The sequence below is a fragment of the Cydia pomonella genome, chromosome 1 (genome assembly GCF_033807575.1).
Source record: "Cydia pomonella isolate Wapato2018A chromosome 1, ilCydPomo1, whole genome shotgun sequence".
Lineage (NCBI taxonomy): Eukaryota > Metazoa > Arthropoda > Insecta > Lepidoptera > Tortricidae > Cydia > Cydia pomonella.
This window is the reverse complement of record NC_084703.1, coordinates 10,899,630-10,915,869: the sequence shown is the minus strand read 5'-3', so window position 1 is coordinate 10,915,869 and position 16,240 is coordinate 10,899,630. Positions and strand designations below refer to the sequence as shown.

At 37.0% G+C, this 16,240-nt stretch overlaps 1 protein-coding gene across 8 annotated transcripts in view; it reads right to left on the bottom strand.

Moving 5' to 3' along the window:
* Positions 1-203: 203 nt before the first annotated feature.
* LOC133533659 (uncharacterized) overlaps positions 204-16,240 on the bottom strand; it is a 32,271-nt gene continuing 16,234 nt past the window's right edge. For 2 of the 8 annotated variants that reach the window (XM_061872791.1, XM_061872716.1), the window contains one exon: positions 9,422-16,191. In XM_061872791.1, the coding sequence (XP_061728775.1) occupies positions 9,781-16,164 (6,384 nt within the window). In that variant the 5' untranslated portion in view covers positions 16,165-16,191 and the 3' untranslated portion in view covers positions 9,422-9,780. Of the gene's footprint in view, positions 4,446-4,888; positions 5,097-9,421; positions 16,192-16,240 lie in introns of those variants that run through there. The other 6 variants (XR_009801937.1, XM_061872867.1, XM_061872973.1 and 3 more) reach the window with 6 other exon arrangements.

The window sequence follows — 16,240 nt, the reverse complement described above, 5'->3', positions numbered from 1 at the left end:
TTCCCACTAAATAGTTACCACGAAGCTGTTACTTCAGCAAACAGAGTTGGTGGTTGGTACTTTACGACAGTCCATAAACTATTAACTCGGGCTATTTCCACTAGTTACCACCAACTTGTTACCAGTGGTAACAACTGGGATTTTTTTTCCCACCTTTTACCAGTGGTAACAACTGGGGAAAAAATCCTCACAAATAATAAACATTTCTCTAATAACAATACACAACTTTATTTCAAAACAGATCACGGTATACATTTACAATAAACATCATAGATAAATATATAGATATGACATAACATAATTGATACGTTTGAATGCAAAAGTTCCTAAAATTCCTAGAATCACGTATTAGGTATTGATTCCGTCAACGTACGCATTAAGCGGTAACAAGTAGAAATTGAAATGAAGTTTAGAAATTTATGAAATTAGAAAACAGTTTAAGATTTCCCTTTACTGTTCATTATATCTGCTCAGATTAATATAATTATTAATTACCAACTTTTCCTTTTATTACTTTTTTAACTTTACTATGTTTTAGTATTATTGTGCCGTTGAAGCTTTAAAAAAATACTTTATTTACTACATTGTTCAATTTAGTACATATATTTGATTTAATATTGAAGGCATGGAGGTTACGTTTAACAGATTTTGGGGCATGTTGCATTAGTATTATTTTTTATAAAAGTCAAGTCGTTGCATACTTTTCAGTATTTATTGTTGATTTAGAAGATTGTGTTTCATTGTCACTAATGTCACTATTATTTAATTTCTTGTAATCGCAATTGAAGCAGCAGTCTGACGCAATTTGACAAGGTTTACAATCTTCATCTGAAGTACGTGACTTTTGAGATGACGGCAGAATAGAACTGCTGAGGGTATCAATATCTTCTTCATACCATTTAGGAATTATTTTACCTCTTCCTCGCCGTCTTCTTCTTCGTCTTCTAGAATGATCGTTACTCCTAGCTAGCATTTGTGAAATGAAACTGTTAGTTGATTTTTTAACCGGAGGCCTGACGGTCTCTTTCAACTGTTCTCTAAGGTTGGACATGAGATATAAATAACGACTATCCCTTCTTAATTTTCTTAAATTATTGTCGAATTCATTTAAACAGGAGCTTGGTTTTAACAGGAGGTCGGAGAAAAAGTTTTTGGATTCTTCATCTTCTTTCTTAATCTGGCTTATTTGTCTTGCCTGTTTAATGCTATCTAGAATGTAAGTGAACCAAGAGCTGTGTCGTTCTTTTCGTAATCGACATTCAACTGGATCGCATGCAGTTGTTACTAAGGGCTTAATTCGTTTTCTTACTTTTCCTATAATCAATCTGAATAAATTTAGTTTCGTCACGGAACCCGAGAACTCTTCAATTCGAGGAAAACTTTCCTCGTAGGTAATTTTGTCATGTTTAGGCTTAACATTACGCATATTATAATCAAAACTAAAACTCGATTCCACGCGAAACGGCTGATCGGGTTTTTCCACCGGTTCACATTTTCTGTTGCATTTCGCTGGACACACAATCTGAGGAATCTCGATCTTAGGCATCTTTAGCGATCCTGATACTTCTTTTTCTTTTAATTTTTCTCTTTCTGGACTTTGGTCTCCTTTGATTAACCTCAAGAAGTTCTTTTTTGACACTAATTCTAAAAAGCATTCCTTTGCTGTTTTATTATTGTCAAGTTTGGTAAGTATTGGATTTGGAAAGTCGACTCGTTTAGTAACTCGACTCGACGTGTTTAGACTGTCGTAGTTGTTACTATCAGGTACACATTCTGCTGATATTGCCGCATCGCATTTCGTTGTTCGTTCTTGCCTACTTGATTTTATGCAAGGCTCTTGAGCCACCAGGCTCGTAGCCTTAGGGGGAGATATACTTTTGGAAAAATTGAAATCATAACTAACTTTAGATCCAATATGTAACGGTCGACGTTCAGATGCTTTTGGAAGATTTTGACATTGACATTCATCGTCGCAAACATCGGTACAGGTACAAGTATCTCTTTTATCAGGTTTGCCGGCCTTTTGTTCGTTCCCTTGTGATGACCGCCATTGTCCAATTAATTTGGAGTAAAATGGATTTTTATTTTGGTTTCCGTCTATTTTATCACCGCATGGTTTTAACTTATCCGGACTTTCAGTATTTCTATCTTTGGAAATTTCAAAACTAAAGCTACAATCTGAACCAAAACGAATTGCTTTCCGGTCAGAAGCTGGACATTGCACTGGTTGATTAAAAGCATTATAATTTCCTTCCACTTTGTTTTTATTATTCTTCGAAACACACGATGTTTGTGCATCTTTATAAAATGTTTCTCTCCCTGCTCTTAAGTGTCGGCTTCTACACCTGCGTGACTGAGTTGCTGCATTAGTATTATAGAAATTGAAACGTGAGTCAGCCTTTAAAGAAGCCCCAATTTTTGTACCTGTTTGTCTTAGTGGAACCTCATTCCATTGTTCTATTGCCCCTTGTAAATCACATTGAGGTTTTGGCTCACCGTAGGCATGACGATCTTTGTACCAACCTAAACTAATCTTGCAGTTTGTACCAATCCCAACTTCTCTATTAGTATCAGGTTGAATTTCCAAACAGGTAGGTAACTCTTCAATAATTTCCTCATATTCTTCCTTTTCTACATTGGGATGTCTAATCTTAGGAGCTCCGGACGTTCCTCTATTTTTACAAAATATTTCTCTTCCTGCTCTTTGTTGGCGTCCTCCATAACTTCGAGACTGAGTTGTCACTTCGGCACCGATAATACGTGATTTTACTTTATTTTTATAGCCTTTAGGATCTAAGAGCACCTGATAAAGCTTTTTGATAGCACTATCTTCATCACGATCGCCATCTACATTACAAAGTGCACCTCTACTTTTACGACCTGGGGAAGCTGTGTGAGTAATATTTTTTGGTTCTATTAATTCACAAAACTTTTTAATAACGCCACCTTCATTATCATCTACCTGACAAATTGTACCTCTGTTTTTGCAACATTTTTTTGATACAGGGAATAAATTCGTAGGTTGTAACATCATATTACAAAATACTGTAAAAACACTCTTTTCCTTATTTTTGTCATCTAAGTGACAATTGGTAGACGTTTGAGCTAACTTCCGCGTACATTGGGGTACATCTTTTGAACATTTCGTGATTTGTCTACCATTACAACCAATACGTCGGTCTACCGTTACTGGTTTATAGTTATCGTAAAAGGCATCTTCGTTGGGTTCATAATTTACTTCTTCTGTAGGATTTTCTTCTATTTCGGAATACATTTTTTGATTTGGGGTTCCTGATGTGCCTATTTCCCTACAAAATGATTCTCTACCGGCTCTTTGATAGCTCCCTTCATAGCAAGGAGACTGAGTCTTTGCTTCGACACAGGTAACTGAAGTTGTAGGTGCTTTTATTAGTCTGAGAAAAAGGCGTTTCAAAGACTCTTGTTCGTTTTTCATACTATCAGCTTGACAACGAGTTGATGACTTAACACATTTTTGGCCAGTTTGGGCTATATTTTCCTGAGGTTCATTGAAACCGGAAATAATTGTTGTAAAAAACTCCCTTTCTGCACTCTCCGCTTTGGGACATTTGCAAACAGCTGATATTCCTCTATCTCTGTAGAAAGATTCTCGGCCGGCTCTTTGCACTCGCCCTCCATACTTATTACGTCCTTGAGTTTCTGCTTCAGCACATGCACACTGGGGCTTAAGTTCATTTGAGTGAGGAATGAATCTTTTCAGTTTATTTGCAACACATTTGCATTTGCACTGAACGGCACGAGTTTCTGCTTCAGCACATGCACATTGGGGTGTGGGTTCATATGAATGAGGAATTAAGTGTTTTAATTTATTTGCGATACATTTGCACTCAACTGATTCTGTGAACAAATTAACTAGTTGTTTCAAAGCTTTATTTTCATCTTTCAAACCTTTCAAAGGATCAACCTGACAAAGAGCTGTACACTTATATACGCTTTCTTGGGCAATTGGGGTTTCCTTTTGGCGATAAAAAGGTTTATCGAATACGTAATATAATTGAAAATCTTTTATACACATACATTCTTTTCTCTGACATTTATAAGATCCGATATTTTTGATGCAAGGCCGCTTGTATCCATGGATACAATTTTCTCGATCACAGTAAGTGCTCTCCGTCGCAATGTTGGGCTTACATATCTTGTTTTGATTTGAACATAGAGATAAAGTGCTACTAGAAAAGTGTGGCACGAGTACTGATTTGGCATTTTTACGGTATCGTTTCGTTTGATTAAACTGATTCCAACAATTGTTAAATTGTATGGAATTATCATTGACCAAATGTTTACTTTTTGGGGCACTTAAAGATGCACAGTAAATACTCCGGCTTAAGGTGGGTCCATCCTGGGATATATGCATGCTACAAATGCGCTCGGATCAACAGAAAGGTTCGTCACATGATGAGATTTACCTGAAAAAATTTAATATTCTGTTACATAATTTTCATAACATATACCAGTTCAATAAAATAACTAAACTAATAAATAACGATGCCTTTTTTAACTGGCTGGGAACTGAACTAAATATTACGAAAAAAAAGGGAAAATGACCACGGCCTCCAGTGCCCAGGGCTGGAGTCGAACTAGTGTCATTGGGGCTCGCTAGTTCGATTCCTTAAACATTTTTTAAACTTCAATAAAACATTTTGCTTATAAATAATATATTACTCTTATTTAATTGTGTGTTAAGTTAAACGCGATTTTCTCTCTAACAGACCTAATTTAAAACGTGTTTTCTAGGTAACTCCAGAGATATTTTGGTAAAGCAAAAGACGTGAAAAGTGTCAGTCTAAAAGTTAATTCTCCCACCTACCTAAGATAGTCCAAATGATAAATAAAAATATAATAATCTTACCGGGCAATTTTCTTCGGTCATACAACCGGACTAGCGCAAAGCAACCCCAATACTGTACTATATCAATGTTACCAGTCATTTAAATTGGGGATAGCTTAAAATATTATATATAGGTGTAATAAAACTAATCCCTTATAACTTGACTTTGAATACAGGGCATTTTATGTCTATATTTTTAAATATTATGGGTTTCTTAGGTCTAAACACATTTAACAAATATTTTGAATGACTTTAATTTGAAATAATAACATTATGTCAAAGTGAGTTTTGCGATGGTTTTGCGCATGTTTTGCGAAATATAGGATGGTGAAGGTACGCGGGAAAAGTATGTATAGGATGGTAAAAAGAGCTCCACAGACCTCGCAACATGATTTTTATTAGTATTTTTACATATAGTCTAAGTAGTAGTTGACTAAGTAGAAATATGCAACAAATAATGTATAAAAATCGTATGCGATTAGTTGCAAGTGAGTGGAGCTCATAAGCCGCACTATAGCGCGAAATAAAACGCTATAGCGTAGTCATACAAAGAGTAAAGTAAGTATATTGTTATACATTTTGGAATTTTATACAGATCGGCATGCGCCTTCAATAGTACATTACAATACAAGTGCGAAAAGTAGGAAATCGCAACAAGTTGCGAATTCACTTTTCGTACGTGTAATGTACAACGTTTTACAGTACATATGGTCTTTTAATTTTCGCACTACATACGCACGTATAGTGCTAATTACCGCTCCAGGGCGGTGTACCCAACATGCAAATCGCTTGCTCCGTAGCAATCGAAACGCAACTGACACTGTTGAACTAATACGGAAAAGCGATAGAGCAGCGATTATAGGCCTTGGCTAGGCCGGCTGGCTGGAATATAATATAATATGAAATAAAAACCATCCAATCAATAGATTATATCATGACTAGTGCATCTAATAGATCAAAGGCAAAGAGTAAAGTAGGCCAAAGGTATAGCAGCATCGTTTCGAGCGATGGCGCCATATCCTTTAGGTAGTGTCTGGTAAGATGGCGCCACTTTTTGATATTTTGTAAATTGAACACATATCAGTGAAAGAATAAGGATCAATGTCAAATGGCGTTCTTAAAGTTTTAATGATGTGTCGAAAGATGGCAGAAAATTTACGTCGCAAAATTTACTTGGCATTACTTAGATTATTTTTTAACAAGCAGAAACGTCTGCGAACGATGCTAGCTTAGAATAAATTTAAAAATGGAAAAAATACTGTCTTGGGTGAGACTTGGACTCACAATTACTTAGATTTATCGCAAAAGCTGACAATCGCGAATAACTGACAGGCCGATATCGTCCGGCGAAATGGTAATCAGTGGACCCCTTTATGAATCCAGTTATCAATGTTGGAATTCGTTAATCATTAAAAATAAGGGTTGACAAAACTAGACAGTTTTGATAGATATACCTACCTAATAGCTCAGTTTCATTGGTCGATAACTCGGTCGATATAAAGCGTGCGGGAACACCCCGAAGGCGATATAACGACTACCTAGTGAAACCAGTGACAGGCATAAGTTGATAGTTTGGTCGACATACAACAATCGGGTGACTCCCCGCAAGCGGCAAGGACCACCTTAACGACTAGTGAAACTTATAATGGCATGCGTTTTGGAAATCTCCCGAACCCCGCACGCGGGCCCTGTCGACTAATGAAAACGACTCGCCGAATGCGGGCATGTCATGCGTTATGAAAATCTACCGCACCCCGCACGCGGGCCCGATCGAACAATTAAACTAAGCCGTACCGTAGGGAACACTAACTTCTAACTTTTGTTGCCCAATTAAAATTACGGTATACACATTTCTCCCACCCTTTATTTTCAATGAACTGCAACATTGATAACGGGGTTTGTTCAACAAACTTCTTAGCTTAATAAATTTCAACTTGCAATGAGAGGAAAGGGGACGGCCGCTTCTCCTTACAAAAGTAGTTCCTATTTTACTCTCTGGACATTGACGTTATGGTAAATATTTTTAATAATTTTTACATAGTTTGATGTTATGTTAAGCATAGCTATACCCCTACGTTTGACAAAGTTTTAAAATTAGGAGCGAAAAACAGATTTATAATTATTAAAAATTAAAAAAAAAAAACAAACGTAGCTGTGGCATGGAGCTGACGCAACTAGGAACAAAAAAAGTTTTGTATGGAGTTTGTTTCGCAAATCATTGCCAACGAAGAAAAAGAATACGTCAGTGCTATTTATTCTGTCAAGCTTACGTCGAGTCAAATGTCATACTAATTGTTTTGTTTGTTATGAAGGCTTTGATTTTTTGTTCGGGTATTTCGTGTAATTTCTTTATTATTTAGTGAAGAAATCGAAAATAGTCAACCGTGATCAGAGTAAAGAGCGAGTTTGTTACAATGCCAGCGAGAAAACGGTTTACTAAGTGTGAAATATGTGGCAAGCGAGCCACTCGACAAAATCACGAAAAAAGGGATTTTATGGCGAAATTTCCCTTGGATGAAGACCGGTAAGTATTGCTTTAGATACCTTTGACCTTATTTTGGGTCAGCAGGCTATAAACATATCAAAAATTAGATATTATATTTTTTCGTTGTGAACTAGGGATGTACTATAACTATCGATAACTGTATTTATTTGTATATCAGTGTAAATAATAAATAAAATAACTTTATTTAATAATTAAATAAAATATGTGAAATTTCTTGAGAACTTGCATGCAATATGACCATAATTAATTCGTCGAAGATTAATAATACATAAATTATCTATAATTTATGCATTAATGGTCATTAGTTAACATATTTTTTTTATCTAGAACAAATATTCATGTTCATCACACAGATAAATGCCCGTTCCAGGATTTGAATCTGGGACCATCGGCTTCATAGGCAGGGTCACTGCCAACTAGACCAGACCGGTTCTCATGATTAACAGACATATAAATACATAAAGTTACACGCAGCAACTAAAAGGAAAAGTAAATGTCGTGTCTTACAGGGACCTAAAGAACTTGGCCGAGGACCGCGAAAACTGGCGTCTACTCCACCGACAAGAGCCATGCTCTTAAATGATGATGATAAATACATAAAAAGTTAGAGCATTGATAAAGGGTGGTTGATAACTGGATGCCGAAAAACATGATAATAATCAGTTGATCATCTCATTAGCAAATTCTTGGAATATAAACTGTAGATAAAGTCATGTTTGTCCAAGGCTGTATGTTTTCAGATGCAGGCAGTGGGTCAAATTTGTTGGCAACGAAGACCTGATGATACATCTTCCCATAGAAAAGTTACATTTATTGAAAAATGTATCATTTTGAAAATAAAGCTTTTAATAAAAAGCATGACTTAAAAACTGTATTAAAATAATTCGGGTCCACATTAAGCCCGACCAGATACTAGTCTACTCAAAGAACTATCCACTATATAACATACAACTTAAATGTGGACTCGATGCTAACCTGATTTCGAGTACAAAATTTGTAGACAGGAGCCTATGTTTCAACCCTCCCCATTTTATCGATATCGGTAAGAATCGCAAGCGTGTAGCGTACTACACTATTTAAATCGGTTATGTTGGTATTATGGTTCCTTGACATTTCTTTGTAGTAGATTTTGGTAATGATTTGCGAAACAAACTGATTCCACTTGCTAGTATGGAAGTCCCGTCTCTTAAAACGTAGTGATTATATGCTCTTTGGATACTTGACATGCAACAAATTGTGTCAAAATATTTTCAATTATGTTAATATCCTGAGAGGAAAATGAGGACTACGTTTGTATGAAAAGGCGATTTAGCGCGGGTCCTCCACTTTCGTCTTAGCGGAAAGTATCCTTTAATTTTTGAATCCCTCGAGCCCTCGAGTGTCGAAATACATATAGGTTTTTTTTGCGGCATAAACGTTTTTTTACGTTAACTTAAATGTATGTTTTTTTTTTGGGGACCCGAGTATATAGTTTTAATTTATTGCATACTTAAACAAATCAAACAAATCTTGTGAGCTACTTCCCGGTTTCCGATGAAGCTGAAAATTTTGCAATATTATTATTATGACATCTAATGGAGATGATGTGAAGATGAAACTAGAAGATGGACATAGAAACTCTTTGATGAAACTCGTTGAAAACAACGCAAACTCATTGTGTTTGGGTTCGTTAGGATTGTTTTGAGTATTAGTTGCCTGTTGAAAAAATAGTATAGCCAGCAATAAAATAGCTTGTATCAAAAATTTTTTTTGTATGTATCTAAGAATCTAAGAACATAAACCTAAATAGACAAAATAACAAATAAAATACCAAAAATAGATAAAGTTGAATAATGATCGGATTTATTGTACGTAAAACCTTTATAAACACAGATTGGCGGATAGATCTATTATTAATTATCATTATACCTAACTTTTTAGGAGAGGTACAAAGTTCATAGCTTTGTATTAAAGGTGAGGTACACCGAGGGTACGTAACGCCGTACATTTTATCCTTGACAAAACACACTCATATGGCACTCACTCAAATTCAATAAAAGTTTAATGGGCACGATATTACAATATATTCGAAACAAAGAAATGCGAAGTTACTGCTACAATGTCAGCACTTCAGCAGTAGTAGTTGCAGTTAAAGATATACAAAAGCAATAAAATAAAATTAAACATAACCATGTATTCAAAGTCCAAAAAAACGGCACATTACAAGAAACTATGACATTGTAGGTCAGAAAATAAGAACTTCGGTGGTATTACAATAAAGAATCTACACGTTTCATAGGTTAGCGATATAGTTAGCTTAGTGACTTTAACCTTATCAAAGATAATGCAATAAGTTGTTTCCAATAACAACAGTCTATTGCAAATAAATCCCCATAAGTAAGTTAATGTTTCTTATACTTTAGAAGGCTCATTTTTTAGGCTTTTTAAAGAAGTTTACATTAAATCCACAACCGGAACCTATTACGATGGCTTGTTCTCTTATCTGGCATGGCTGGTATCCATTGAAATTGTCTCCGTAGCCCACATTAGGCCCTAATGGCATATAATTACTATATAAAGGCATATTGCGGAAGCCAGTTGTTGCTCTGGAAGGACTAAAATTTCCGCAACATTTGCATAGAGCAGAACTTAAGGATTTTTCATATCTTGCTATTTGTTGCATTAGTGGGTACCTGCGTGATTGAGTAGCGGCGTTGGCGCTGCAACATGGCACGGCACACTTCGGACCCAGTTGGGTACCGATACCCGTATCTACAAGTATCGTTTTTGCTGGGCAATCGTTACGATAACATTTGTCAAAATTACAGAGACCGGGAACGCATTCAAGCCCTGGTTTTGTCTGGCTCCGTCTTGCAATTGTACCCTGGCTGCTAGTTGTAGTTTGTCTAGGAGGTCCTATTAATTTACAGCAACATTTTTTCAATGATGATATAAAACTCTTTCTTTCTTCCTTCACTTCTTTTTCTCTCAAATCTTGTGATGAAATAGTAGCTGACCGTATGGCGTTCATTTCAGAGGGAGTTAGGGGCTTTTCTTTGTAAAGCTGAATATTAAAACTACAGCTTGATCCAATTCGAACTACATTTCTAATATTTTTATTTTGGCCTGGACTTTGGAGTGTCGCAATAGGCTGAATCATATCGATATTATCCTTATTTTTATCAATTGTAATTTTGGATGTACCCTTATTTTTATACACAGGCAGTGTTCTTGCTTGTTTAAGTCGTTCTGCTTCCTCTCCTTTGTCCAAGTTAACGCTCGTCGACTTAGACACACCGCTGCTTGAAGGTGTGGCTTTAAGGTGCTTTGAGGAAGCAGTTAAGGATGCGTCCGTGGTAGTGCCTTCATCTTTGTTCCTCAATCTTTCAAAGCATAAATATGGGTCACACTTATTTGGAATACACACGCCAAGTTCATACTCAAAACCTTTATCACCTTGATCGCTAATACGGCCAATGCTAACTAATTGTCTTATGCGTTTTGTTTTTTCTTTCGAACCCTTTGTTTTTATGTCAGTCCCTGCATCACGTTGGACAGTTGTATCACCTTGGTCTTGTAATATGGGAGATTTTCGTTTTTGTGTAGTCTTTTCTTTAGCTTTTTTAAGCTTTTTTTCAGTTTTCGGCGTAACTTCTGTAATTGTATCACCTTGTTCATTTTGCTTTAGACTATTGATTGTTTTGGGCAAAGCTTTTTTAGTTTGCATAGTTTTTCCTTTCGTTCCCTTCCTTTTTACCGTGGTTTCGTGAGCGGTTGGCGGTGGTGGCAGGTCAAACTGTTTTGAGGATTTTTTTTTCTTTTCTACTTTTGTATCACCTTGGTCATTGTCCTGTTTCTGGGTCCTGTCCTGTCCCTTAGTCCTGTCCTGTCTTTTGGTCCTGTCCTGTCTTTTGGTCCTGTCCTGTCCCTTGGTCTTGTCCTGTTTTTTGGTCCTGTCCTGTCTCTTGATCCTATCCTGTCTCCCGGTCTTGTCTTGTTGGTCCGGTGCTGGAGATTGCCTTCTTTGTTGTACTGTTCCATCACCTTGCTTATATTGTCCTTTAATATATTTTTTCTTTTTTGTCTTGACCTTTTTTCCTGTGTCAGCTATTTGTTGAACAGCACTGACCGACTGATCTCCATCAGTTTCAGTACTTGATGGATAATATTGTTCCGGGTACTGTCTACTTTGAATGTTATCGGCATATGGTTGTTTGAAATGAGGCATGTCTTTTCCGGGCCCTTGGGGCAAGTTTTTATAAAAGTCGATGTTAAAACTACACATGGACCCAATGCGAACCGCTTGACGATTCAACTTATGCATTGGTGTTTTGGAATTTGTCATACTTGATGCACCTCTGTCTCTATAGAAAGTTGCATTACCTGCACTAAGTTCTGGTCTTTTGTTCTTACGCTTTTTTGTGGAGAATTGGCTGCCTCGCGATGTGGCGTATGAACTATCAGTAAAAGAGCCCTCAGTACCGGGCATAATGTTTGTAGTTCTTATTCGTTGATAGCATTCCCTGGAGTCACATTTTCCAGGAATACAGACACCGGGGTGACATTGAAACATGTTTGATGTTCGGCGTTTTCTTTCGATGGCCGCCTTGAACTGTTCAGGTATATCACCCTGGTTATATTGTTCACTGTACTGATAACCCCTTATTTGTTTTTGATTTGGACCTGTGTATAAATTATTCGGTAAGTTTACTACCGGTTCATAACTTTGACCACCACTCATCACAGGGCTCTTATGAGAGTTATGAGGCATGGCTTTGTAAAATTCAATGTTAAAACTACAATTTGAACCAATGCGTACTGCTTGCCTATTTGGTAAATGCAGTGTTTGCTTATGCCGTGGAATACTCGACATACCCTTTTCTTTGAAGATTTTTTCTTTCCCTGCTCTTAGCTGTCGTCCTTTTAATTTGCGTGACTGAGTGGAAACTGGATTGCTACCGATTGAACTGCCAGTATATGATGGGTCAGTAGTAATTTCAGTAGTAGGAGTAGACTTTAATCTTTTGTAGCAATCACGCGGAACACATTTACCAGGAACACAAGTTTTAGGTTTGCATACAAATTTGTTTGGCGATAATTTTAAGCATTCAATTGCATTGCATTTACCGGGTGTACAAATACCGGGTTCGCATTCATCTTTGTTTCTGGATATTATTTTATTTCCAGTGCCTGTCTGATGTGGAGGTGGCGAATAAGTATCACCCTTGTGGTAACTGTTTGGTAAAAAATTGCCAGTCGGACCACGTGTCATAAAATCGTTTTGGGGCATGCTTCTGTAAAATTCAATATTGAAACTGCACTTGGATGCAATGCGAACTGCTTGCCGATGAGGTTTACACGGATGTTTAGGAATAGCCTTACTAGATACACCTTTATCTCTGCAGTAAATTGCTTTTTCAGGCTGTAACTGTCGATTTTTCTTTGTGCGACATTTAGAGGCTGCTTGGCTGCTCTGTGACGTAACATTTGAACTTCCAAGTGAGCTACCAGATAATCTTGTTTTAGCTTTTAATGTTAAAAAACAATCATTTGCATTACATTTCCCAGGAATACATACTCCAGGTTCACATTGCAATCTCGGCTTGTGTATTTGTCCACTGTCACCCTGATTATATTCATTCATCCCAAATCCGTTGTATGGCATGCTCCTGTAAAACTCAATGTTAAAACTGCACTTTGATCCAATCCGAACTGCTTGCCGATTGGGTAGGTGCGGTGTTATGTTAGGTCTTGGCATGCTTGACAATCCCTTGTCTTTGTAGAAAGTTGCTTTCTCTGCTTTAAGCGCTTGTCTTTTTTTTCGTGTGTTAGTGGATGCTTGGCTACCTTGCGACGTACTACCTGTTAGATAACTATCGACACCAGAAGTATTGTGTTTAGCTTTCAATATTTGAAAACAGTCATTTGTATTACATTTACCAGGAATACATGCACCAGGCTCACATTGGAAAATTGGCTTGTGTATTTTTCCACTATCACCCTGATTACATTCATTCATCCCAAATCTGTTATACGGCATGCTCCTGTAAAACTCAATGTTAAAACTGCACTTTGATCCAATCCGAACTGCTTGCCGATTGGGTAAGTGCAGTGATGTCCTAGGCCTTGGTATGCTTGACGATCCCTTGTCTTTGTAGAAAGTAGCATTCTCTGCTTTAAGCGCTTGTCTTTTTTTTCGGGTGTTATTGGATGCTTGGCTACCTTGCGACATACTACCTGTTAGAGAACTATCTACACCAGAAGTTTTGTGTTTAGCTTTCAATATCTGGAAACAGTCATTTGTATTACATTTACCAGGAATACATGTACCAGGCTCACATTGAAACCTTGGCTTACGTCTTATTCCACTATCATCCTGGTCATGCCCATTCATCATGTATCTATTTTGCGGCATGCTTCTGTAAAACTCAATGTTAAAACTACACTTCGATCCGATTCGAACTGCTTGCCGATTTGGCATGTGAAGTGACGTCTTCGGCCTTGGCATACATGATGAACCCTTATCTTTATAGAAAGTTGCGTTCTCCATTTCTAGCCTTTTTTTCTTAGTTGAAGCTTGGCTTCCCTGAGATGTCCCTTTTGAACTACAAGTAAGAGAGGTTTGACTGTGTAGAGACTTTAATTGTTGAAAACATGTGTTTGCGTTACATTGACCAGGAACACATACACCGGGTTCACATTGATACTTTTTGATAGACTTGCATTTTTTTTTAGAGCCCGTCTTTTCCTGACCACAAGGTAATACACCTTGGTTATATTCATTCGTCGCAAAATCGTTTCGGGGCATGCTTCTGTAAAACTCAATGTTGAAACTACACTTAGAACCAATACGAACTGCTTGCCGATTAGGCATGTTTAATTGCATTTTAGGCCTAGGCATACATAGTGTGCCCTCCTCCTTATAAAACGTTTCTCTTCCTGCTCTTTGGTGACGTCCTTTAATTTTTCTAGACTGAGTGCCAACTTGGCTGCCGCCGTGTGAACTGCTTAATATACAGGGGTCAGTAATGATACCGATATTTGCGGCTTTAAGACGTTGGTAGCAATCTCCTGTCTTACAATTTGTAGGATCGCAGATACCGGGGGGACATTCAAATGTTTTTAACGCCTTATGCTTTGGCCTTGCTCTTTTACGTTTTTTATTACCACTGTCTCTTTCTGGTGCTCGATTGATAGAACGCGCCCCTAGAGGAGATTCTTTATAGAACTGTATGTTAAAATTAGTTTTTGATCCTATACGAATTTTATGGCGATGAGGCTGTCCCCGAGATGATAGCGATATATGATCATTAACACGTTTCCCATTTGATCTCTTTCTTAAAGTCTTTTGGTTACGAAATTTATGCTTTTTCGCTTGAGATGAAGCATGACTGCCGTAAGGGGTACATTTTTTTAATCGTTTATAGCATTTTTTTGGATTACATTTACTTGCTATGCAGACACCAGGTGGACATTGATATTGGGGCAATGTGAGATCAGCTCCGGTTTTAACGCCGTCTATTTGACCGAGATTAGGCGTTACACCACCATGTGCAGATAAGTCTTGAGTCGTGTTTCTTCCAAAATCAATATTAACGTCCCAGGTTGACCCAATGCCAACTCCTTGACGACATTGTGGGGATAGATCCAATACCTGGTTTATATAACTAATTTCAGCGAAATATGTCTGGTACTTTTTGTTAAAACTCTGTCTGTATGATTTACTTGTAATACGTTTATGATGTCTTTTAAGTGTAACTCGTCGTAATGTACTATTCATTTTATTATCTAGGTTTAAATGACGGATTAAAACGTCATCTGATCTGTACGTATTATAGTTATTATACGTAGGTATATTTCTTACACAAGGTTCATCATTGACAATTGGGATACCAATTCGTATTTGCGCTTGGTGTTGAGTATCTTGTTCACTGAAAAATTCAGTAGAAGAATCGGATGTTAAAATTATTGTTGAACTATCATTCAACTCATAAGAATTTTCCGATTGTTCATCATTTTCTTCTATACTCTCAGATGAACTGCATCGATAAGGAAAAATATAATTGAAAATAACTGGCTGTCGTTCGTAATACATATGATTACATCTTTTTAATTTGTTCGAAATTTGAGATTTCACAATAAAACCGGTAATAAATGACTTAAAGGAAAGCTTTAGTTTTAAAAGCATATCAATGGCTGTACTTTTCCCAGATATATGGCCAGAAATTCTGCTACGATGAAGTCTAACGGAATTCCTTATCGGTGAATGCAAATTTGAATTATTGCTTGTTTTATTTTTCTTGCTTATGAAAAGACATTCCCTTATAGAAACTGGCATTATACTTGATACAGTTTGCTTGTTTATTTCTCTTTGTGTGCATTTTAAGAAACTTATTTTAGCTGCCGTTTTTTTGAGACTTGATGTAAAACGTTTGACTGTCTGTAAATATTTCGTAACAATGTGCTTTGGGGTTTGCTTACTTTGCGGATCTATTTTAAGTTGAGATTTTTCTGGTTGCAATTCGGTTATAAGGCCTAGTGCGACCTTTGAAATGTTCCTGTAATGTTCTGGACTGGGATATAAGTCTCCACGTTGCTGATGAGCTGTATTCCCTGTAGATACTTGTGACGCATTGTAGCCACATTCGTCGGGACGCGGGTAGAGGCCATGTCGATCTATGTCTTGACAAGTGTTATAATCAGTACCATCCCAAATACAGCATTCACTAAGCTTCATGATTGCCTGTACATTCCTGTCAGCTACCTTGACGATACTTGCTATTTTTTGGTCATCGAAATTTATTTGTTGCATTGTTTCTGATTCTTTGGACTTTTACACCTAGAAAAATATTACTTAGATGTAAGTAGAATCTACGATGATTAGTAAT